Below are 26452 nucleotides of genomic sequence, written 5' to 3' on the forward strand. Positions count from 1 at the left end.
ATTCAGTATGGTAAATATAAACGATGCATTAAATATGTGTTTCACGCCTAACATGCGTGGGTTCAGTCCTTGGTTGTGGCTCTGATCGTTGTAAGTATAACTGAAAAAGAGTTGTTAGCTTGATAACAGTTTTGTATTGTCTATTATGTACTTAATTACACCCCATATATAACGATGTATGTTTACGAGGCTTCATTAAGACACGTTATATATAGTGCTTTTACCTCTTCCTATTCAGGACTCAAAGTACCAGCCACGAGTCTCTTATAGTTTTGTGTTTGTAAAAGATTCAAATAAAATGACAATAGTATCAAACAGTTTGTAACAGATAACTATGGCAAGATCAAGACAAAACGTGAGTTGAGGCGAAAGAAGCAGCAATGGAGTCGAGTATGCAACGTGGTTTCGACGTCAATTATATGACCCGCCCTTCCATTTATATAGCTAAAGCTTTCGAGAAAGAAATCCCAGTAATATATCCCAAATCTCATAAATAAATATGTTTAGTGTTTTTAGCAAGGCAGTTTACTAGATACGTTTGATTGGTCTAAAGAGGTGGCTACATATAGTGGAGACTCTCGAGAAACAGAACTCTAGACCGAGTTATCTATCTATCTATCTATCTATCTATCTATCTATCTATCTATCTATCTATCTATCTATCTATCTATACGTTTGTTTGTGTGTATATGCATATATTTATGTATATATATATGTATACGCATATATTTTTGTATGTATATATGTACATGTATTCAGTGTTACAAATTCACAAAAAGATTGAAATAAAGGAAATGAAAAAAGTCGATGTAGTAGTGAATATTATATTTATTAACCAGTTTGTTTAACACCAAAGTGAATGGAATCAAATATATTTTCCTGTATCCATACACATTTTTATTTAAATTATTGGAATATATTCATTGTTTCTAAATTTCTTTCTTCCAAATATGTACTGTGATGTCAGATCAGAGATGTTTCAGTTTTCAAAGCTTCGGAAATAAATAGAAACAAAAGTCAAGATTAATCGAGGGCAGAATGGATAAAATCTCTTTAAAACGTTTCGTTAAAAAAATTCATCTGTGCATTGGTCTGTGAGGACGACTGCTTTATTTCTGGTAAGATTATTGTTGGTTTAAGACATTGCAGCATTTAGCTCTTTCTAACGTCTATTTTGAACAACTCTATGATTTGCTGAAAATAGTAATCGAGGGAATATTGTTATGGAACAAGAAATAGTAGGTTGTCCTATTTTATCCTTTTAACATATCATATATTCTCTAAAGGTCATTCAATCTTTCATTCAAATATCATTCAGTTCAGTTAGGTTTCTGTCATCAATGATTTGGCTGTGAATATTTTGGTGAATTCAGATTAATTTTCTGTTTGGCTTTGTTTCCCGTCTCGTTCTATTACTTTCATTGAATCAAACTTGACATATTTTATTGAATTAAGTCGAATATTTCCGTTTTAGAAGACATTGAAGGATTTCATTAGTAATCTTCGCACTAATTATAATTTGGGAACGGTGTACACTTGATGGAGAACGTTATGAGTCCTTAACGTCATGGAAAAAATACACGGGTAGTCAATTCCGGCTATGGTACGGTTCAGTCGATACAGCTGGTTAATGTCTGTTGGAATCATGTCTTCCTTTTTCTTTCTGATCTTATGCAACAAAACTCTTCTCTTCAGCGTAACATTTCCCTGGTCTTCAAGTCTTCTCAATCATTTAACATAGAGTTGGCCTGAAATTTTCTGTTCGCATGTAAATTTGATTGATTGAAGATGACAATTTTCGGTTTGACAGGACATTTGCTATTTATCTGTTCGCTTTTAAGAAAAAGTAATTTACTGTTTATTCATTTTCAAAATTATATATAATTTATAAAAACTATGTATAATACGCTACATGTACCAGTTATACAATATATAGCAATATATAACACGTATCTCGATTTGGAGAGCTAATTAAAAAAAAAAACCATTACATCATGTATAGATGTACTATAATCCAGTTTATTAGTTTTAATATATTAGTTTTGACCGTATATAATTTCTTAAATAGGTACATGTCCAGAAACTTTGATGGGAGGAAACAGTCGATTATCAACCTCAATACTTAATAGAAATTAATCTATATTAACAATTAAATTACCTATAAGCACACATTATGTCCAATAAATGAAAAAGTTTATTTCTTGATACGCTTACCGCATATTGTCCATATGAGCAAATTTTGTTTTTAATAAACGTGGATGAGACAAAAACTGCAAAGTAATACCTTCTAGTAAAGGCACCTTTAATTTTGATCGAAAAATTGCTTATTATTCTAGGATTATTTATTCCATAATTTAAACAAAAATGAGCTAAGAGAAATTGCTCAAAGTGGTTAGTGGCATGAATTTAGACAACATAGACAAATATAGGTATATCAAAAACCATATAACATAAATTCTCGATGTATTCATCTCAAGAGTATTAATTACCAAATGGTAATTAAGACCAGCTCCACCTGAGAAGGGGAGATAATCTCAAGAAACAAGAATTTCTCCAAAACTAAGATGTCTTTAAGGAAAACGATCGGCTTATTGTCAGGAAATAAGAGGAAATCCGTGGACATGTGATGTTGGTTTAATAGCCATAATCAGTACGATAATCTTATCTCCAGCATCCAAGGGACGGAGATAATGTTGATGAATCAAAATTTATGTTGCATGATATTTAATATACCTATATTTGTTTATGTTGTTCAAATACATCCCGCCGGCCGCTCTGAGTTATCTCTCTTAGTTCATTTTTGTTTAAATCATGCAAATTATCCTGACCTTAATGTATTCCACCCTTTTTTTTGCACGGGACTTATATCCCTATGATACTGGAGATAAAGTTAGTGGTTATCGTGCAGATGACGAATATTGAGACAGAAATACATGTCCATAAGTATCATCTTATCTCCAAGCAAGAAACCTCTCCTTTTCCGCAATGGCATGTCAGTTTCGAAGAGTTCTTGATTCTTCTGATTATCTCCCCTTCTCAGGTGGAGCTGGTCATAATTGCCGTTTGGTAATTATGATACATCCTCTAGAGTTTGATGGAGATAATTTCAATAAATCAAGAACTTATTTTGTATCGTATTTGATATATCTGTATTGGTTTATTTATTCCATCACAAATTGGGAAAAGTTATGCCCCTTCGTTTTAAGCCCTACGTTCTAAAGAGAACTATACGCAAACACATCTATCTATCTATCTATCTATCTATCTATCTATCTATCTATCTATCTATCTATCTATCTGTCTGCCTGTCTGTCTGTCTGTCTGTCTGTTTCCCTCCTCCTTTCCCCCTATAACTGACTTATTTGCTTAAAGAATACGATTCTGAGGAAGTGAAACTAGTAATTCACTACCAACACTGAGGAGTTCTTTGTGTGTATAGCGGCGGGGGGCGGGTAGTTTAGTGTGTGTGAGTGTGTGTGTTGTATGTGTGTATGCAGAGTATACTAACACACATATATACCAAAGAACCTACATACAGAAGAGTATACGGCGTTGTCTAATCGCAATTCCATCCTGATTGGGTAGACTCAATAAAAACATTTTGAAACCATGACCATCACCTTCTAGTTTTTCAGGATTAGTAATAATATATGACAACCTACTTCGTCCAACATGTCCATCCCGTTCTCCTGTCTTTCTTTTCTTTTCTTTTCTTTTCCTTTCTTTCTTTTTTTTTTTTTTTTTTTTTTTTGCAGGGCAAAAGGGTTTGTGATTAAAGAGAGATTAAGATGACGTGCTGACACTCGCATTTTCTACAAGGGCTTTAGTGGCCCGAGTGCAATGAATTGAATTGTCCACAATATAGAACAGAAACCGAGGTCTGCATCGGTTCACAGAGAGATCTTAACGCCTTTATGACGACATCTTTGATGTTATGATGATTGATCATGACTTGCTGAAGAGCTAAGCGACCTCAATGAAGTGACAACATGGTCCCCAGCCAGGAATTGTTGAAGACTTGGCTTACATCTGCTATACAACGGCAAACATGTCTTCTTACCCATCCATCCACCCCGCTCACTATTCCGGGAAGAAGTCATTAGACTGGAGTCCTCGGCCACCTCTTTCATAGGGCTGTACTAGAAGCGGCCACCATTACACATTCTGGTTGGTTTCTCAAGCGTGACCAACTGAGACTATCGATATTTTCCAACTATCTCATTCTTGCTCTGCCTCTAGGTCTCCTGCCGGTTGGATAGGCTTGAAGAATCTGTCTTGTGATTCTTTCCTTCGATATTCTGACCACATGTTCGTAGCGTCGGAGTTGTAACCTCTCAATTTAGGATGCTTTGTAAGAATTGATTCCAGTACTTGTATGGTGCTCTATATTATCGAACCCGGAAGGTATGAAAGACAAAGTTGACCACGACAGGATCTGAACTCAGAACATGAAAAAGTCGCACGTAAATACTGCTGGCATTGTGGCCAACATGCCAATGCAATATTTCTCAACCGTTTCTTTTTTTACCTATGGACGTCTTTGATTCTTTTTTTTTTTATTCTGGAAAACCCTCATTCGATCACATTCGACGTTTAAAAAGTAGTTTTTAAAGACTTATTTCAAAATTCCTATTTGCTAATTTATTACTACGCTAATGATAATGAACATGATATTTTCCTAATTACAAATACAAATAATAAGAAAAAGTGAGAGAGGAGCAATTAAATTGTGAGACTGCCAAGATTTTCTCAAGATATTAACAACACAAATAAAATCTTCGACAAGATACGAAAGCGGATCAGTAAAATATAAAGATTTACAAGAAAAAACACTAAACTCTCGATACAGAAATAACAGCAATAATTCCTTAATATTTCTTGCACACGCGCGCACACGTGCGTGTGTGTGTGTGTGTATATCTATATATATATATATATATATATATATATATATATATATATACACCCACCCACACAGACAATTATTTAGACATACGTATATATGTATAAATATATATATGTGCACACACACACATGTATATATATATATATATATATATATATATATATATATATATATATATATATATATATATATATATATATATATATATATCTTTTAAATTCGTTTACGGTAAACGTTTCGATTATGCATACAAAAGGTCCTATTCTATTATGTCGGCTATAGCCTAATGATGTCAACTGACGATACCAGACTTTTGGAGTCACAACAAGCTGTGCCAATATAATGTAAGATAAATACAGTAATAATAATAATAATAATCTTTGGATGGATCCATCCAAAGATTATTATTATTATTATTATTATTATTATTATTATTATTATTATTATTATTATTATTATTATTATTATTATTATCATTATTGTTATTACTGCATATACACATATGTATATATACACATATATGTGTGTATATATGTATATATATCTATATATCGGTTACCTCTGATGAGTGTAGGGTTACACAAAAGAGATTTTACTTAACACTCCATTGAACCCCTAGCGCAAAACCGATTAGTAAGATCGGTTGTAATAGATATAATACTGTACACTTTGGATAATATATATATATATATATATATATATATATATATATATATATATATATATATATATATATATATATATATATGACGGACTCTCCCGTCGTTAGACGACGTATGAGGGTTCGACAATTTCTTACTGAACAGCCACACAGACGATTTGTTGATAGTGATCAAATGTTTGTGTAGACATAAGCTCACTCCCTCCATCAGATCGACATTACCTGTACAGGTACAACGGGTACCACATGTTAGATGTCGAAATGATCGCAGAGCAACGTGAAATGAAGTGCTTTTTACAAGAATTTGTGTGTGTATATATATATATATATATATATATATATATGTATATGTATATATATGTGTGTGTGTATATGCATATACATACATACATACATACATACAGATAGATAGATAGATAGATAGATAGATAGATAGATAGATAGATGTATTTTTATGTTGTCGCGCATTATATTCCTGGTTATAGCTTATAACCGATCTGATAGTCATCATTAGTTAGACGTCTTCTATTGCGCCTGGGAATAGTCGACGTGAAGCTGATGTTACCTTTCCGACCAGCTATAGCCATAACCGGTAATATAGGAATATACTATGACGCAACAACGTATGAGTGTTAACCGCTCAAATTCTCTTTTGCGGTGCGCTTTTTTTTCTTTTTTTTTTTGTCTGTCTTACGGACAACTGACCTTTAATTCACACAAATACACACACACACACACACACATCCAACTGCACGTTGTGAACGAAACTGGTGTTTAGCAACAGGTAAGAAAAGGCAGTGTGCGCAAGCGTGTTGAAACCACTGAAGAATAGTGAGGAAAATTCCAGTATTTTTACGTTTGTTTTACCCTGCTTTTTTTTTTTTTTTTGTATATATCGTTGCCGGTTTGTTAATTAATAAACCCATCGTTTATAGCCAAAAAAAAAAAAAAAAAACGGTCGAGTTCAAATACATGGGTGAAATAGCAAGAATCATGCAGTGCCGGCGGTGTGAAAGAGAGAATGAAAGGCAAACGGTATTATTCGTGTGCAAAATGTATGTTATCAGTATTATATTTTTACTTACAAACGTCACGACAGCAACTTGGACTTTATAAGCAGACGATAGAAATTTCAAGAAAAATATTAATTTGTAAGAAAGGCTTTCTTTCTTTCTTTTTCTCTTTCTATCTTCCTTTCTGCCTTCTTTACTTCCACTCGTTCTTTCGTTCTTCCTTTTTTTTTTTACTCCTTTTTCTTCTCCTAAAGTTATTTAGTTTTAGACTTTAAAATTATAATCTTAAAACTTTGAAATGTTGAAAGAAATAAAGTAGTGTGCCACAGAAAGTCTGAGAAAAGGGGACGTAGGCGCGAAAAGAGAAAGAAGAAAGAGAAAGAAGAAAGAGAAAGAGAAAGACCGGTACAGAGAAAGTGGAAAGAGAGGAGGGAGGGAAAGAGAAAGAGACAGGGAGGGAGAGAAAGAAACTAAGAGATAAAAAGAAGAAAGAAACAGAAAGAGAAAGAAAGGAAGAGAGAGAGTGAGAGAGTGAGTGTCAAACAGAAAGAACAGTACAAAAGCAAAATGAAAAGTTGAAAAGTAACGAGTGGATGTGAGCAGGCGAAACAGATAGAGAGGAAGAGAGAGAAAGGGAGAGAAAGTGAAGAAGAGAGAGAAAGAAAGAGAGAGGTGGGGTGGGTAGAGAAAGAGAGGTGGCAGGAAGAGGTGTTGAAAGGATGAGAAAGAAGATGCAGATGTTATAACAGAAAGTAGCTGTGAGTCACAACTGAAAACAGATATTGAGAGTAACTTGGATGGAATGTTCATTAGTTTATCGAAATTAAAACATTTATGTAACTATGAGTGAGAGAGTGTGTGTGCGCGTGTAGTTGTATGTTCGTGTATGTGGTTGAGTATATACGTGTATTGTTAGTATATGAGAGACAGAAAGAGAGTAATACACACACATATGTACATGTATTCGTACATATATGTTTATGCGCTTGTATATACATACCTATACTCTTTTACTCTTTTACTTGTTTCAGTCATGTGACTGTGGCCAAGCTGGAGCACCGCCTTTAGTCGAGCAAATCGACCCCAGGACTTATTCTTTGTTAGCCTAGTACTTATTCTATCGGTCTCTTTTGCCGAACCGCTAGGTTACGGGGACGTAAACACACCAGCATCGGTTGTCAAGCGATGTTGGGGACATACACAGACACACAAACACACACAAACACACACACACTCACACACACACACACTGGCATACACACACACACATACACACACATATATACATATATACGACGGGCTTCTTTCAGTTCCCGTCTACCAATTCCATTCACAAAGCTTTGGTCGGCCCGAGGCTATAGTAGAAGACACTTGCCTAAGGTGCCACGTAGTGGGACTGAACCCGGAACCATGTGGTTCGTAAGCAAGCTACTTATCACACAGCCACTCCTATATCTATATCTATATCTATCTATATCTATCTATCTATCTATATATATATATATATATATATATATATTTTTATATATGACGTTGACCACTAACGTGGACATTCAATGTGCTGTATATATATATATATATACATATATAAAATTATATATGTGTGTGCATATATATTTACATATGTATGTATCACCTATATCGACCAGACTTTCGGATGTTGTTACACACTGCTGGGCACAATGCATTTCCAATTCTTTCTCGTTTGCGCTCTTCTGTTACATTTTGGCCCTAATCGTTTAATTGAATCGTCTTCCCGTCATTGTGGAGGCCTCCTGAGTGTCTTTTTCCAATCTCTTGGACACTACTTGACATGAATATATATAGTCAGTTCAAATAAACGAATAAAAAACGAAAAAAAGGAAAACAACGAACGTGAGGACGTGTACAAGAAGTTCATTAGCATGACGCTCGGTGAAAGGAGGAGAGAGTTAACGTTTCGAGCATAGCTCTTCGTCGGAAAGAAGAAAGGGAAAAGTCCAAAGAAGAAGAAGAAGAAGAAGAAGAAGAAGAAGAAGAAGAAGAAGAAGAAGAAGAAGAAGAATAGGAAGAATAATAATAATAATAATAATAATAATAATAATAATAATAAGAAGAAGAAGAAGAAGAAGAAGAAGAAGAAGAAGAAGAAGAAGAAATCACCAGCGGCACATGTGTTGTTATATTGCTATATATGTAGTAGGATCTTACATGATATCGTATCAAGAGTTGAAAAACTTCGAAGAGCTAAGATTATCCATGCAATCAATAGACAAAAAATATCTCTAAGATTGCTTAAATTCTAACCACATCGAACAAAGAAGAAAACTCAAATGAAATCAACTAGTCGAAAATTTTACTAGATAAAGACGATGTAGTTTGGAATGGTTTTGTCTTTTAAAACGCAACAGGCATGTTTCAGTGTTATTAAAACTCCTCAGTGAAGAATATTCTTTTCAGTTGGTAAGATTTCTATATAAGGAGATGACTCCGAAATCATGCCAACTGAGTAGAATATATCATTAATGAAGTTGGGTAGACGCAAAGTGTGTGGAAGCCTGAGTTATAGCTGTAATTTAAAGGTTCAGCCTTGTCACACTGATTCTGCCTGAGAATCACGTCAAGGGTACACGTTTCGGTGGAATACTCAGTCACTTATAAGCTAATTCAATGAAGAAGCAGTTTAAGTTGATAGAAAAACAACCGAACACTCATCGTCGAAACCGACAGCGATCCATACTCCTTATTCTCCCCCACCCCATCACAAACACAGGTAAAGTGAGGATGCAGAGAGAAAAGGAGGCTGAAAGCAGTGTGTAACAGAGGAACGTGTGAAATAGATGTTGTGACGTAGACAGGTGTAGAAAAAAAAAAAAAAAATAAAAGCAACAAAGCAAAAGAAATGTATGTATGTACGTGTGTGTATATATATATATATATATATATATATATATATATATATATATATATATATATATATATGTATGTATGTATGTATGTATATATGTATATATAGCTAAGGAATGAAGACAGTATGGCACACTTAACCAACCTCATTTTCTGCCACCCGTGTGTGTGCGTGCACGTGTGTGCGCGTGCACTTCTGTGTGTGTGTGTGTGTGTGTGTGTGTGTGTGTGTGTGTGTGTGTGTGTGTTGGAGAACAACCTACTCTCTTGTTGCCTGAGTCAGGTACATCATACAAGTTACTTCCTTACTTGACGACTCTGATATATGACTAAACCACTATGATACACCACCAAACCTCTACGTGGTCACTCGACTCACTAAAAATAACAGCCAAATCTTTAAATCACATCTATCTTACATTAAAAAAAAAAGTAATGGATGCATTTGGAAAATGTTATCTTCGGTAGCTTTTACTTAAAAGAAACGGGTTGGAATTATTTAATCATTTTGGTATTTGATGTGCTCGACTAAAGCTTGAACAGTGATGGGAGTGTTATTGGTGTGATGTAGGGTTGGGAGGATACGCAAGGTGACGACATTCCTCTGTTTTTCAGCTAAATGAGAGTGGAAAGTAACTTATAGTGTCTTGGCCCTGCTTCTTGGACTTTAGAGTACCCTTTTCCTGCTATCTACTTCTATTACTGGACTTGAATATCTTTGAATTTAGGCTTACTTAGCAACAACTATAACAGCAATTACAACAATGTTCAAAGAATGATTTTTTTTTTACTCAACTCGGCTCATGGCCAGGTATGTTCGTCGCGTGGGAGTCACCATCAAAGGCTTGGCTTCGCGAAGGAAGATTCATGACAGCAACTGTATATGCAATCTCGCTGTTGGCTGCCGATGCCAACACGGAACAGGCAGACGCAGTCTCATCGACTGCAAAGGAAATTCTATTGTGGATTTAGTGCTGCTGTGTCATAGTTCTTCCTCATTCTTCATTTATCCTCGAGGTCAGCTCTGTGTGCTTTCTCAAAGCAGGAGACAGAACGATGAGAGGTGTATCGTTAGGCCTCGCGATTGCAGGCTACAGTAGATCACTGGCAATGATGAAGCGATCTAAGGCGGCGAGTTGGCAGAATCGTGAGTACGCCAGGCAAAATGCTTAGCGACATTTTGTCCGTCTTTGCGTTCTAAGTTCAAATTCCGTTGAGGTCGACTTTGCCTTTCATCCTTTTGAAGTCGATAAAATAAGTGCCAGATTTACATACATTCATGTGTGTGTGTGTGTGTGTGTGTGTGCGTGCATGTGTGTGTCTCTGTGTGTGTGTATGTATGTATTTATATGTACATGTACGTATATATGCATATATATGTGTATATATGTATATGTATGTATACATATGCATGAGTGTATTAAAATAATAAAGTTAATGTCTGGTCGTAGACCAATGGTTTCGCATGCACGAAGGCTGTAGCCTCGCAGCCGACTCTGGGGGGCAGGAATCTGTTGCGATCGATGGTCATTTGTTCAACAAAGAATAAATAGTCCGGCGTTAGTGAGAACGGGTTATCTCCCTCTAGACCAGCTATTTGTAGGCCGGGAAAGGGGAACAAGAGATTTATTCTTTGGACTGTTTTTGGATCGACAGAACTCTTCCGGGCTTAGTTAGCGAATGGGCAATCCCATGCTTGCACATGCAGCACTTGAAATGGATGCATGGTGTGAAGATTTCTTGACGAGTATTCAGTGATTCAGGTCTCAGTGAATCTTTGAGTATCCTGTCTCGCTCGGCCATGCAAAGCTTACAGCGTATGCTCCCGTTGATATAGGGTCCTGGTTGTTCTAAGATCTTCTACTTGATATCCTATGGAGCCCGTCATCTTTGCGGCGCCACACATGGAATCGTCTTTCCGGGACCCTGCAGGAGGACCTGTGGTTGTAGAGGCGTCGCTTCAACGCCGTCCCGTCAGCCCTGATATATTTCTAGGCTTGGGTGTTGGTTGCTTTCGCATTACTGATGCATCTTTGGTTGGCTCTGGGCCTGGGGATGTTGTTGTTGCCACCGGTGTTGTTAAGGCTACCTTCAGTGCTCTTACCATTACGATGCGCGGGTCCGGCAATGCCGCTGTGGTTGCTGTCGTTGTGGTTGTCGTCGTAGCGGTGGTCGTCCCTGGCCATAGGGTTTGTGCTATTGTCGCCGATGGTGATGTGACTGCCGTCGGTGATGTGGGTGCCGTCGGTGATGTGGGTGCCGTCGCTGGTAATGTTGGGTGTGGGGCCGCTAGCCTCGCTGGTACTGCTGGTATCGGCATGATCATTTTCTCTGGCTGTAGTGCTGGTACTGGGGTCTTTCAAGTTTTTTTTTTCATAATCGTATGAATTATCGTATGTAGAATACAAATTCACAAAAAATTTTCTGAAAATTCAAAAAAATAATAAAAAGTTATGAGGTGTTATATGGAGTACTAAAACTAGAATTCTGCATTTGCCAGTGTATAAGACGCACTCTCGCGTAAGACAAACACCTACTTTCTGTGGAAATAAAATGTATTTTGTGGGATGCGGGAAGCAAATCTAATATGATTTGTCATTCACTCATACACTTGGCATCCCGTCTGTAATACTGTCGCATTAGACGTTTGGCAATTTTGTAATTACAATTAAGAATAATACTGTAGCTCATAGTTGCTAGTTACGTTTCACTTTACTTGCAATCTATTAAACTACATGTAACGCGTAGGCTGAACAATTGAAATACTCTATCTCAATGAGTCTTGGTGAAATATGATGCTTATTATGTTCTGCTCGGTGTAACCGCCATAAATGAGTTTTACAGGTATCTGCTCTCATCTGTCTGTGTGGTATTTAAAGAAATAAAAATGAAATAGATAAATATAATAAAATTGAAAAATAAATAAATCAGCAAACATCAAGTTTGCAACACTTGTAAATAAGTTTACTCTGGATAATATAAGCACAATAGACTAAACATTTTTTTTTTTTTCAAATCTTACCGAGCCGTTCGCTCGCTACCACAACTTTCGTTGTTGATGACATTATTGCTGTTGCTTAGCAGCCAGGTCAGCCTTGATCGAGCAGACCTAAAATGAAAGGCATTCCGTACATAACCTAACTTCAACTGTAGACATAGAACATCCAGCACTATATCGTCTAATGTAACTTCCATTTCTTTAAATGACAGTAAGTGGGATCTGGATAAGACTTGGTAGCAATCTCTTCAGGTGGTGGAGTGATAATATAGAAGCCTCCGAGGTGGTTTGCCGCTACTTCTCATCTTCAAGTACTTTATCAAAGGCAAGTAGCACATGCTGTCAATGTTTCTCAAGACTCTAGTCTGCAATTGAAATTACAGTTACTTTTCATAAAATAAAATGTATATTGACCAAGAAGGGCTCAAACTTAGAATCCCACCAAAATGTAAGAGAAGTGCAATTTCTGTTTAGCTCGGCACAAAGACCGAGTATGTTTAAGAATTAGGACGAAATAGGGTTATCATGATGTTCATCTCATTTCCAAAACCATAAAGGTAACATGGAGGGATGTATGGTTAAAAAGTTCTCATGGTGGTCGTGCCAGTTGTTAAACACGAGGTCGTTCTTTTACTTTTTACTCGTTTCTGTCATTGGACTGTGACCATGCTGGGGCACCGCTTTGAAGGGTGTAGCGGACAAATCAATCCTAGTATTTATTTTTTAAAAGTCTGTGTTGTGGAAGGATCCCGAACCATCCCTCAAATGCCTAAAAGGTTGGCAGTTCGTGTAGGTAGCAGTTCACTGTGAGCCTTTGATATAGAGCGTTGAGTCTCGTGTAATATTAATAGAAGTGCGTCGTGTATATACTTCCTCCCCACCCCCTGTCGTCATGTTATATATCTAATACAAGGATATAAAAGTCTGGTACTTATTTCATTGCTCTCTTTTACCGAACCCGAACCGCGAAGTTACAAGGACGTAGACAAACCAACACCGGTTTTCAAGCAGTAGGGGGACAAGCACAAAGACCTACAAACACACACTCACGCATATAAACATGACGGTCTACTTTCAGTTTCTATCTACCTAATTCACCCTTAGAACATTGGTCAGCTCGGGACTATAGCAGAAGACACTTGCTCAAAGTGCCGCACAGTGGTTCTGAACCAGAAACCTCGTGGTTGAAAGCTAACTTTTTAACCTCACAGTCATGCTTGTTTAAAATGTACAATGAAAGACAGTAGATAGATCAAATGGTACTTAAACTGATATGTGTCTGATAGTGAAAGTGACTGATATGTTTCGATTTTATTACACCTCCTCAGTCATGATATTCTACTCAGTTGACAGTAGTACGAGTTAAAAATATATATTGTAATAGAATGTAATGAAGCTGATTATAAATATAAACAATATTGCTGAGAGAAAATATTCTAGGAGCTTGTTCTGCATACGGGCGTGGGCTGAAAAGTTCATAAGCTAGCTATGAAGGAGTGATGCTAAGGCTGTGAAATCTTGCATACGTTAATTTCAACCCTTCTTATTAATAACAGCATTGTTTCTTTCCAGATAAACTGACATCTGACTGCTCAAAGAAGACTCCAAAAGTAACTAGTAGCGACTTCTCATGAAAATGGGCAAAACTATATATGTATGTATGTATGTATGTATGTATGTATGTATGTATGTATGTATGTATGTATGTATGTATGTATGTATAGGTTCCCGCTAGTAGCTAATTGGTGCTCACAAGCTGCAAGCCCAGAGTCACGTACAGTGCGTGATCTGGGGACTGATGCCTCGTTTCACGTACACGCCACCTAGATGGTGGCCATGTGCAGGCGAATGACCAGATGGATTCTGAGAACCTTCAAAACAAGGGACCAGGAAACTATGCTGATTCTATAAGGGAATGAACCTATATCAAAGCAGGAAACTCAAAAGAGGGCAGCAGTGTCGAGCTGCCTCTTTCCCCAAAAGCCAATTAGATAAGATTCACCATTGAAATTACACTATTGGTGCTCCAGCATGGTCACAGTAATAGGGTTGAAATGTATAAACGAATAAAAGAATATATATATGTATGTATGTGTATATGTATGCATGTATGTGTGTGTATGTATGTATGTATGTATATACGTGTGTGTGTGTGTGGAGAGAGAGAGATAGAGAAAGAAAGAAAGAAAGAAAGAAAGAAAGAAAGAAGGAAAGAAAGAAATTAAAGAAAGGGAGAGAGAGCGCGAGAAGAGGGGTAAGGAAACGTTTCATAACGATTATTTACTTTGCAATGTTTGTTCTACGTGACTGTTTTCTGCTGACAATACATTAAGGCTTGTACACCCAGCAAAGTCATGCAAGAATCGGTAACAAATAAAATATTTCCGGGAACATAGCGTTCTTGTTCTTGGCAACCAGGAAAATGATCTGAAAAAATAGATATATCCAATTCGTAATTAACAATTAACCAATACATAGTGAAAGCAAGTCGGTCATTTTTCAGAAGGCGAAGGATTTGTTGTATTGTGAAGACTGCATCTTTCTGCCAGATTAGAAAATTTAGATATTGTAGGCAGTTCAATTCCTTCTTACAATTTACCATTTATCTCTAAAGAAACAAGTGATGGAATCTTAACTATATATTTCTTCGTATATTGCAGAGATCAAAGAGTGAGGCATAAACAGAAGTAGCGTGAAAAATCGCGTGAAAATGTAACATGGCGGCGATACGTCCGTCGTCTGCGACCATAGCATGTCTCTATATTACTTTTCTGGCTTTTGTTTTGCTGTGTATCTACAGTTTCACTCCGTTTAATGGACGCCTTATTGCGGAGAATGTTAGTTATGGAGTGGGTTTCCTTCTTTTATCAACGTTCATTTTAGGTTCTGGTAAGTAAAATATCCATGGAGGTTATTTCTTGTTCTTTCTCGATGTCTCTATTATTGCTCTTTATATTGATATCTCACACACACACTCACACATATGCATATATATATATATATGTATATGTAAATATGTAAACATATGTATATACATATATATACATGCACATATGCACACACACACACACACACACACACACACATAAAATCCTTTGTCTGTCCTCAATGCATTCTCAAACAGCTCAACCAAATCAAATCAAATCAAATTTTACATGGTAATAATATCAGACCTCCTGAGTGTCAACATGTAATTTTTTTCATTTGGATTAAAACAATACAACATTGGCACTGGTTCGGTATTACATGTCAAAAGTGAAAGAATAACATCTATATTGTAATGTGATATAGTATTGTTTCACTTTCATTCTTTCACTTTTAATTCTGATTATATCCTAACATGATGCATCGACAACTTTCCGTCTTTACGGCCACGACAGCGGAATGGTGTGTCAGGGTATGTGTGTTGACTGACATAACGAACGACTGGCGGTGAAACTCTTGACAAAAAACAATGAGGTAGCAAGTCCTAGGTATATAAAATACACATTTACCTTTCAATTTACCAGTTAATAATTATCGCAGTAGTTGAAAATTTACCGTTAAATTAGCAGTTCATACATGTGCTTCTATTTGGTTAATTTGCTTACATTTGGTTAATTTATACTGCATCAAGGATGGCGGAAAAAAGCAAAATTAAAATAAGTTAAGGGGCATATAATTGTGGCTGCGTTGTTAAGAATTTCGTCTCTTAATACGTGGGTCCTGGTTCAATTCCACTGTACGGCATCTTAGTTTTGAGTCATCCAAAGCCTTTACACACACACACACACACACACACACACACACACACACACACACACACACACACTCACACTATATATATATATATATATATATATATATATATATATATATATATGCCAATTTCTTCACCCTGAAGACGGAGGCCGGCTTTACGGTAATGTTTATATACATCCACTACTGTATGCATTTCCTTCACTTTTTTTTTTTTGCAGAAACAGCTGTCAGACCTGAAATACCATACCCTCTCCCATTAGTTTTGTGTATTCTTTATACTCTATGCAAATTTGTTCTGTAATTATATAAATATCTGTATGCTTATACACGAAAGTTCATTTGAATATTTTTCAGTCTTTGTTTCTCTCACTCTCTCTATCCCTATATATATTTACATGTATATATTTATGCATGTATATTTTATATATCAAGTTCAAAGGCGTTTATTTGCAACTCTCTCTCTCTCTCTCTCTCTCTCTCTCTCTCTCTCTCTCTCTCTCTCTCTCTCTCACTCTCTGTATATATATAAGGGCGAGGATAGAACAAACAAAAAAAACAATTTACGGCATTTGGTGCGTAATCGATAAAATAAGTAGTAGATAAAATACGGCAATCTATATAATCTACTAAAACTTTGGGCTCCAGTGTCTTATTACCGCAGAATAAACAAAAAAAAAAAAACACAAACAAAATACATTCTGTAGACCTTTATTCTAAGAGTAAATAGATTTTAAAAGGGGAAATAACTAATCGGGATTGATAGAATAAGTAAAAAAAAAAAAAAACATAAAATAAAATAAAAACAAGATAAGAAGCAATAGCTTTCTTTTCTACGTTTATAAAAAAAGCTTTCTGAAGTCAATGTATAAAGATCGTTCAAAAAATGTGAAAGAAAAGAAGCATTTGGTCATTATTCATATTTTCTATCTTTCACTCGTTTCTGTCATTTTGACTGCGGCCATACTGTGGCACTGCTTTGAAGAGTTTTAGTCGAATGAATCCGACCCGGGACTTATTTTTTAAAGCCTTGTACTTATTCTATCGGTCTCGTTAGCCGAACTGCTATGTCACGGGGGCATAAACACAGCAACACCAGTTGTCAAGCGGTAGTGGGGGACAAACACAGACACACACACACACACACACACACACACACACACACACACATACATAATATATATATATATATATATATATATATATATATATATATATATATATATATATATATACATATATATATATATATATATATATACGACAGGCTTCTTTCAGTCTCCGTCTACCAAATCCACTCACAAGGCTTTGGTCGGCCCGTGGCTGTAGTAGAAGATACTTGCTGAAGTTGCCACACAGTGTGACTGAACCCGGAAACACGTGGTTGGGAAGCAAGCTTCTTACCACATAGTTACTTTGAGGTTTAAATGAAGACTAGTTATTTTGATCGTAGGTAGCTGTCGTTAATTCAAGTTTCCCTTTCCAAATAAAGACTCTGAAAGCTTTTAACATCATTTTTATAAAATTGTTTTTCTTTTTTCTTTTTTTTCAGGCATTACGGCAGGAGATGTTGAAGACTCCTTGTTACGAGGCTTACTGTTATGTCTAGGTTCGATGTGGGCTGCGGTTGGTGTTTTCAATGTCACCAGAGATATCTCGAGGCCACCTGCCATTTGGTCCAATGCAGCAAATGAAGCTCTATTTCCTGGATATGGAGCTTTCTTCTTCATATTCCTTATCTTTGTCTTTGGATCTATCTTGCATCAAGCAACCTTTACTGCAGTTCTTTCTTTCGGTCTTTTTTTGTCCACCATTTTTGAAATAGCCTCTTTATGGCGTCCTGTACATATGAGTGCCGGAGCGTATTACGTCCTACTTTCTGCATTAGTTGTGTATATGATGTGCCAAAAGCTGGTTAATAAATTTAAAGGGGGGGATTTCAAGACCATGCAGAAAAGAAAATCATCTGATCCAGACATCTCAAACGATTACACTATTGTAGGGTATTCAATGGAAGTAATAGTGTTTGCAGTTTTTGCTAGTCACGTGACTGGAGCTACAACGGTTGCCAATAATGCTTTTATGTGGGTCGGTTCGGCGGGATTTTTTCAAGCTGTGTGCGGCATTGTGGCTTTACGTAGGAACGACCCTTACTGTGGTTGCTACTTTACCCTGTATGGTACATTCTGGTGTGCAGTAGCATACAACCTAGCACTTAATCATTTTTCTGGCACAAATGACTTACCATTATTAGCTGTCTTTATCTTCTTCCTTTTGACATTTTTGTTGGCCAGCTTGATTTCCATAGCTCGAGAAATGTTCCATGCTCTACAGAATATCTTACTATGTATCTTCTGCATTGCCTTTTGTGTTGATGGTGTCCAAGGCCATTTCCTTGGTGGTATGGGTTGGGTTTGCTTTTTGTTTTCTCTTTATGGACTTGCTGCTCACATGAGCCGAATGAGACAAACCCCTTATAAACTTCCATTGGGTCGACGCCCATTTGATCGAGCTCAAGTACAACAGAGCCTTAAAAAACATCTTAGCTGCTGTGCAAAACGTTTATACAAACGGGACACCGAACAAGATGGTGACGGCCTGTTCTCTACTGAATTTTCCGACATGGGGTATTCCAAGTATATTGAGCTTGATACCATCGGCTTTGCCGTCAATGCAGTTTCTGCCTTATCTATTTTGTGGATTCCTGCCAATTTCAATCTCCTCTCCATGCCATGGACAACTGTACTTGGCGGGCTGGCACAGTTTACCGTGGGTTGTATAGGGTTTGCTCGTGGACTTACATTCGAAAGCTGTTCGTTCATTATATTTAGTTCCATGTGGCTAATTCTTGGAACTGCTCGTAGTCTTGGGACATTGGGTCTGGACAATTCCGTGGCCATGTGTGTGGGGAGCATTTCATACATGGTTATTCTTCTACTTCTTATAGGGCTTTCTCTAGTTGTAAGCAAGACTTGGTTCCTAATCACTTTCCTTTTCGAACTTATCGCATTGGCATTTTTGCTAAATATATTAGCGGTGCCTTCATATGAAGCATATGAAATAATCGTGGTGCTTCTATTTACTGCTGTTTGTATTTATGGTTTCTTAGCTTCTGCTTTAAAGGCTGTTTGGGGGCGAGATATACTCCCAATGGGAAACCCAATCATAGAAGTCAGTTACCTCCATTCTCAGGGTCACAAAGCCTTCTGGGCAGATGCCCAAAAACAATCCGGAGTTAAAGCGATTGCGGGTAAGGAACTTATTTAATAAAATTTGTCGATCTTTCCATTCCCACCTTCACAGTTATTCTGATAAGCATAACTAGTAATTGTATAGGTCTGTAGTAATAGTTTCTGTTAGGATTGGGATGAGATGTCGAAAGTAACGAAGGTTCGAATCACGTCGGAGTCACCAAATGTAACAGGCTATGTTACTATTAAATTGTCGAAGTCGATGAGACAGCGTAATAATAAACATCGAAGAGAAGAATACTGTTTATAGCTTTTATTGGTGCGTTGGGTCAGAAATACAAGGCAAGGCTTTTAGTAGTAGCCAGGGAGTTTATTGGCCTAAAGAGGATGACAACAGCTCGCGTGTCCTTAGATGAATGAGTGTGTGTGTGTTAGGGCAAACTGTTTGCTTGAAAGCGAAGCCGTGCAGCGTGCTAGAGAAGGTCATAGGATGTGAATTTTGTCGTCGAACAAAGAGTATAAGCAGTGTGTTGCCCCTCTTTTTTCCATTTGGCCGAGATGCTCTTGATATCAAAGAGGCTCAACAAACCTCTCGTTGGGTATATGTATATAGTTTGGCAACTAAAGTAGGTCAATCCTAAAACAAAGGATTAACCTTTCCACGACCACAGAAGGTCTCCGAGGTCAAATCATCCGAGAACAGAGAGTCGGAAACGAAAGACCGGAAATCCATCTGACAATGAACAAAAATGTGGTTTCGGTTTCGAATCTTCACAACCTTTGCAGCTGGTCCCTAAAGGTCTGCTCGATCAGAGCTGACATACGCCTACACCTCCATTACTCAGTGGCTCAGGCCACGGAGCCGCATAGAACATGGGTAGGCAATACAGTTCATCTTTGAAATAGGGAAGGAATGTTTCATAACCGTTTCATTTTTCTGTATTTGTACCTTTTACCAGTTCAGCATCCCTATTTCCCAATTCTCCATCCCTACATACGATAAAAAAAAAATCGTCCGGTGTAAATGCAATTTATTGCACAATATTAACAGCTTTATATTGATTTAGTATTATTATCCTTAAAATTAATATAAGTAAAATATGCTTAATAAAAAAAAATATTGCAAACAATGGTAAATGAATTTTCAGCCTAATAACAATTTTCCCCGCAAAAATCTCTGAATTTTCCCTCCGCAACCTGAAATTTCTTCACGGGGATGAGCAAGGTTAAGATTATAGTTCTGTCTGCGTGGTCACTCAAGCTGTTAAAAATAGCAGCCAAATCTTCTCCAAATCACATCCTAGTATTTACATTGCCTATATTGTTCTAGATACACTATCTGAAAAAGAAAGTAAAACAAACAAAAACAAAAACAAAAAAAAACAGTAAAAAAAAAAAATAAACAAAAGATCTGACCTGATCGGGAGCTAAACATCAAAACTAGCATAATTAAACTGGTGGTTAATAACAATTGGATAAAAAATAAACAAAACAGAATTGTTCTGTGTTGTATCAAATAAATTTAAAACGACATTTCACCACATTTTTTTTCAGAAATCATGAACCGAGGAGGGATAGTTGGTATTCCAACAGATACTGTTTATGTATTGGCGGCTGCAGTAAAATTCCCTGAATCAGTGGAAGTAAGTTGATTGTTACATTATATAGATTGTTTGACCATATGCATATAGCAGTAATTATGTAATGTTCGTCCGTCGTTTCGACGGCGATCAAGGGCATCACATGGGAGAAGATGGATTACGGGGCGTCCGGCCGCAGCCGATCAGGCCGATGTGCGCTCGGAAAGTTCTGCCGCAGGTCGGGCAATGGCGGTCTGCTGGGAATGAAGGCAAGGAGTTGGCTCTGGACTTGCGCAACTCAAGTTTTTCTGGGTCTCCTGCGAACCAGTTCAGTTCGTAGAAGGTGGCACTTCTGTTGGTGCAGCTACATCAGGCAGACCGGTCCTGTGCTTGCATTTCCCAGGGATTGATCTGAAAGCACTTCAGTGAGGCTTTGAGTGTATCTTTGAAGCGCTTTTCCTGCTCACTTTGTGTGCGCTTGCTTTTTGTCAATTCACTGCAAAACAGTTTTTTGGGTAGTTGTGTGTCAGGCATTCGAACAATGTGGCCTGCCCACCTGTGCTCTCCTCAACAATTATTATTAAATCAGAAACAATTATACACGCATAGCTATTCGAAATACTTGCACCTGTACGTAATAGGGAGATCCTATGCAAAAAGGAGCCTTTAATAGGAAATCGTATGGGAATTTGGTTCAAACAAGGTCTTGTTAAGACGAAATTTCTTATAAACTTTTTGTAGCATCTAATGGATTTAGCATTGCCAAGTCCTTCAAAGACAGTTCTATGGTTTTTCAGAATTTCTTATTCAATGAAAAAGAAAGAAAAAGATTAATAAATATGTATAATCTTTTTTATGTCAAGAGTTTCTTGAGATATAGAATTTATTTCAAGTGTTCTCAAGAGCAAAATGATTGAAAAACAATGCTTCAACATATACGATATTGAAATACCATAAAAGTTCATGAATGTGTTGCGAAGTATAATACGCGTTTCGTTTTGGGATTTTTTAAAAATCCTTATTATTATTATTATTATTATTACCTAAACTGTCTCAAAAATGTGTATCGTGTATAAATGGTAGCATTATACAATTACTACAAAAGTAGATAATCTACTATGATTCAATATATTAGTTTTTTTTTTTTTTTAACATTTCGTCTTATGACGGCAGCATCCTTACCGCACCGGACAAAATGCTTAGCGGCAATTCGTCCGTTGTTAATTGATATACATGTATCGTCTATGTTGTTAATAAAAAGAGATCTTGCTCTGAAGAATTTTTGACTTCTTTTGCTAGCTATTGAATAATTATATTTTATTTGTCTACCTTTATTGGGTCTAGAGAGCATACTCAACTAAGAAACTCGCTGAAGACAGACCAATGTCTATGTGGATATCCAATGTAAACCAACTGGCCGCTGGACGAGAACAATTCGGTGAGATGTTGTGGGCCTTCATGAATGCCGTATGGCCGTCTACGATATCCTGTGTAGTAAACAAAGGTTAGTTTAATATTTACACATATTTTTCATGCTTATTACTGGCAATAGCGTCATTGACTAGGGGTTTCCAATTATATGTTTATGTTGCTGTTTAACCTCATGTCAACTAGACTTGTGTAGATTACAATAAAAAAATTCCATCGTTGACTATCTTGCCTATTTATATATCAAGGACTACATTGTCCAATGGGTCTTTTCTGTTTTAAGACATTAAAATAGAATTTGAGTTACTCCGAGTGTTGTTTCTTGTGGATTAAGCGACTTAATAGGAGTTTACTTGTTGTTTGATATTATTTCGTGACAAAATTGTAAACTTTCTATTAGAATAATAAAAAAGAAAGACAAAACAAATTATCAATATTATTCTTTTATTTCTTCTCCAGGACCATGGTTAGACAGTTTGGGTGTTGGATATGCCGGCAAATACATTGGTAGACCTGACAGCATCGCAGTACGCATGCCCGATAATATGGTGACGTCATTCTTAATCGATCACACTGGTCCCGTATCAACGTCATCTGCTAACCCTACTGGTGAAGCAGACACTACGCACCATCTGCAGGTTATTGCCAAGTTGGGCCTGAAAAATGTAAGTTGGATGCATCAACTCCCTTAATGGGTTTATTTTCTTAACATTGATCGATCACTCAAGAAATGTTATTGAAAATCTAGTTGAAAATCTGATTGATATGTCGTTTTATCTTTTGAAGTTCCCCACTCCCTCAGTTTGAAATAGGCAGCTTGTGTGCCTCTATGGATCATTCTGATCATATCCAGTCTTCAGAGAAATATTAATGTTATTCAGAGATTAGTTGCTGAAGTAGCAAATCCTTTGTGTTGCATTTCGCACCATCTACTTCTTCAAACTCTACCAACTTACCTACCTACCCACCCACTCAAAGCAAGCACCCACCCGCCCACCCACCCATCCATCAATCCATCCATCTATCTATCTATCTATCTATCTATCTATCTATCTATCTATCTATCTATCTATCTATCTATTCATGTTTCAGTTCCTCTAGCTTTCTTTATTGTGCACTAATATGCTTGGAAGCTATTTTTATGAATATTTTAATGTTGGTTGAATATTTCCAATGATTTTTTTTTTATTCAGTGCGATGGAATTTTATGTGATGGGCCATCCTTTGCAAACTCTGCTTCAACTGTGGTCGACTGCCGAAAATTTGACGAAGGTAAGATCGGATTTTTCCGTATTGGACTCGAGCCGAAGTCTAAGGTTGAGGAAATATTTGAGCGAATCCAAGCCCAGTTTAGGAATAAGACAGCATCTCACCGGGCTTCAATGCAAAGTACAAGTGAAACTTTGGACAGTGGTGTATATGTTCGTAGATCAAATCCTGGTTCGGTTAGCTTAGAAATGGAAGGACATATTAACGATGCTTTTGATGACAGTGATGATGGTGATCACAGTTCAAAGGATCGGAATGTAGAGAATATTGGAAACGATGCACAAAATCATTTTGAAGATAATTTTAGTAAATCAACAAATATTTTAGAAAAATGGTCTGAACCAAAACCTGAATCAGAAAACACCAAAACTAACAACAAACCCCAAATAAAAGGTTTAGTTGATAACCTGGATCGTATTTTATCAGATGCAGAAAATCAGAATCCAAAGCTCGATGACGTAAACCTTCGGGGTTCCCAGATGGCAATAAACATTCCTGAAACTGAGCCTTATGGGAACAATATAGACGAAGGAGAAGGCTCTACAGAGCCAATCTCGGACGATGACGAACCATTAACGTCACTGAAATCACGTAAACGCCGCCAGCTTCAAAGTCAAATTAACACACACATTCTGAACAGAGGACAGCATTTAGGATTAATTGAGAAGACGTTGAACCAAACAAAGAACAAAGAAACAGATGGTTCGGCTGAATTCAAAAACCCGCTCGACACCTTTCGAACGACTTTAGAAGTAAATGTAAACCAATATCAAAAATTTACCGTTGATAATACACCAAGTCAGACACAGGCTGGAGACGAACAGAAGGCAGTGACAAGCCAGCTGCCTGTTGCAGAAGAATCGACAAATAGTAACAAGAAGAAAATTGTACCCATTTTTAATTTTTCCTCTAAGAGTAATAATAACCCGTCTGACTTGGAGCGCGGAAAAGAAAACACTAACCGGAAAGATGATTTGATCAATGTCGCTGGAAAGACTGATGATACTTACTCACTTACTTTTGTTAACAGTAGTGACAAGGGGGAATCAGACAGATTAAATTCATCGTCTCTTCCTGAACGTCCAGTGTTCTTTAAGCAAAGGACTGAGCTGTAGTTTCTTATAATTTCCTTCGAAAATAATTTGTATTAACTTAATGCCAATGACAGGATTATATTTATATATTTGCTTGATAGAAAAATGATAAGATAGAAATGAAAGAACAATTTACGAACTTAGTTTTCTAAGTGCTTAAGTCATATGAATATCTAAGTGATTTAGGCACTTTTAGCTGTATTGTACGGTCTTCAATTTATGGTCGATGTGTTGCTAAGATACGAAATGTCAAAAGTTTCATAATTGGAAAAAACGGTAAATATTGTAGTCGGTTAATTTTACTGAATTTATAGCACTGTTAACAAATATTTATTGAAAATTCTGTCTTGTATTTAATTTCTTTCTTCAAATTTTTGAAATATAATTATTTGAATAAAAACTATATAAAACAAATATGTTATACACTTTCTGTACACTTTAAAAAGTTTATGTATTTTATAACTGTTACTTCAAAACTGTATTAAAGGTCGAAAACAGCCAGTCTTATATTGATAAGTTTCATTTCAGGGATATTTATGTCATTTCTTTTTTGTTTTTGTCTCAGAGCGGAGAGAACAGCGCTCATGGCCCTTTTCAGGGTCTCCGACATTCATGTTATATGAACGTGTCGCTAAATGTTACAGTAAAATAGTCCTGAATATCTCGTTGCAACATTTGCTTTTGCGTCTGAACAAGATATTAAACAGATCTGATATAATGATTTGGGATAGAAAAGAGAAACTGTATACAGTTGTGGAAATTAGCTGCCCAGCGGATGTTAACATAAACTGAAGATCAGTGAAAAAGAGAATACCTACGCTGAACTATTGAGAAATCTGCAGTTACTCTATCCAGATTACAAGTATCTGTAGACATTGGAGCAGTGGGGTATATAACACACTGCCTAAATACCAATCTTGAGAAATTAGGCTTCTATAGTTTGACTTTCAAAAGTCGACACCTTTATGATATTTTACATTGGAAAACCAACAAACGAACAAAAGTTAAGTTCTCTCCCCTTAAGTAGAATTTTCACCCGTTGTCCAATGATAATAGTTAATCGTTCATAAACGTCGAGATGCGGTGCAAAGCTGAAGAAAATGGCACCCTCGAACTGCCACGTGTCGAAGTAACACCACTGGCTCATGTACTGAAGCAAAGAATTTCAGACGCTTATTTCGTTTCATAAATAATTTTATTTTATGTCGGGATGTTTACACACAAAATGCCGGTATTGTTAAAATGCAGAAAATATCTTTGAACAGGGTAGCTTTAGTGTACTGAATGTGCACACACGCAAAATACCGGGCAACAGTTATGGATCAAACATGGCGTATCATGAAAGATAATAGTCGTAAGCGAAAAGGTAACTGCATTATTGTTATAGTGGAAAAAAAGGTTCACTAATTCATTCAGATGAGTGGCCCGCTTATAATAATTTAAATGCTATAGGTTATCACCGTCTAACAGTGAACCATCAACCATATTATGTGGATCCAATCACCGGATCATACACTCAAGCCATTGAGTGATCATGGTTGGATGCTAAAACTATGATTCTGAAAAAAATGATCTCTGAAATATCTGAAGGTTTTTAATCTCTGAAATTTCTGATGTGTTTTATCTCTGGAATATCTGAAAGATAAGGTAGATAACCCTGTTTGACACCGTTGTAGACCGCATACGAT

General features: G+C 36.7%; 2 protein-coding genes across 3 annotated transcripts in view; one reads left to right on the top strand and one right to left on the bottom strand.

Annotated features, from left to right (window-relative positions):
- Positions 1 to 7157, bottom strand: part of LOC106869612 (octopine dehydrogenase) — a 21923-nt gene extending 14766 nt beyond the window's left edge. Inside the window, exon 1 of the mRNA XM_089365893.1 lies at positions 6653 to 7157. The gene's annotated coding sequence lies outside the window, so the exon portion shown is untranslated. The remainder of the gene's footprint in view (positions 1 to 6652) is intronic.
- LOC106869607 (uncharacterized) lies at positions 5137 to 25178 on the top strand. Of its 2 annotated transcripts, none has more exons than XM_089365891.1 (7): positions 5137 to 5250; positions 15125 to 15353; positions 17755 to 19452; positions 20948 to 21036; positions 22318 to 22477; positions 22861 to 23066; positions 23595 to 25178. In XM_089365891.1, the coding sequence occupies exons 2-7, from the start codon at positions 15182 to 15184 to the stop codon at positions 24783 to 24785; spliced, it is 3516 nt and encodes a 1171-aa protein (XP_089222017.1). In that variant the 5' UTR covers positions 5137 to 5250; positions 15125 to 15181; the 3' UTR covers positions 24786 to 25178. The 2 variants fall into 2 exon arrangements, with proteins under 2 accessions (XP_089222017.1, XP_089222018.1); XM_089365892.1 differs by lacking the exon at positions 5137 to 5250 and adding an exon at positions 14934 to 15032.
- Positions 25179 to 26452: the final 1274 nt, after the last annotated feature.

This window comes from Octopus bimaculoides, chromosome 18 (genome assembly GCF_046866305.1).
Source record: "Octopus bimaculoides isolate indiv1 chromosome 18, ASM4686630v1, whole genome shotgun sequence".
Lineage (NCBI taxonomy): Eukaryota > Metazoa > Mollusca > Cephalopoda > Octopoda > Octopodidae > Octopus > Octopus bimaculoides.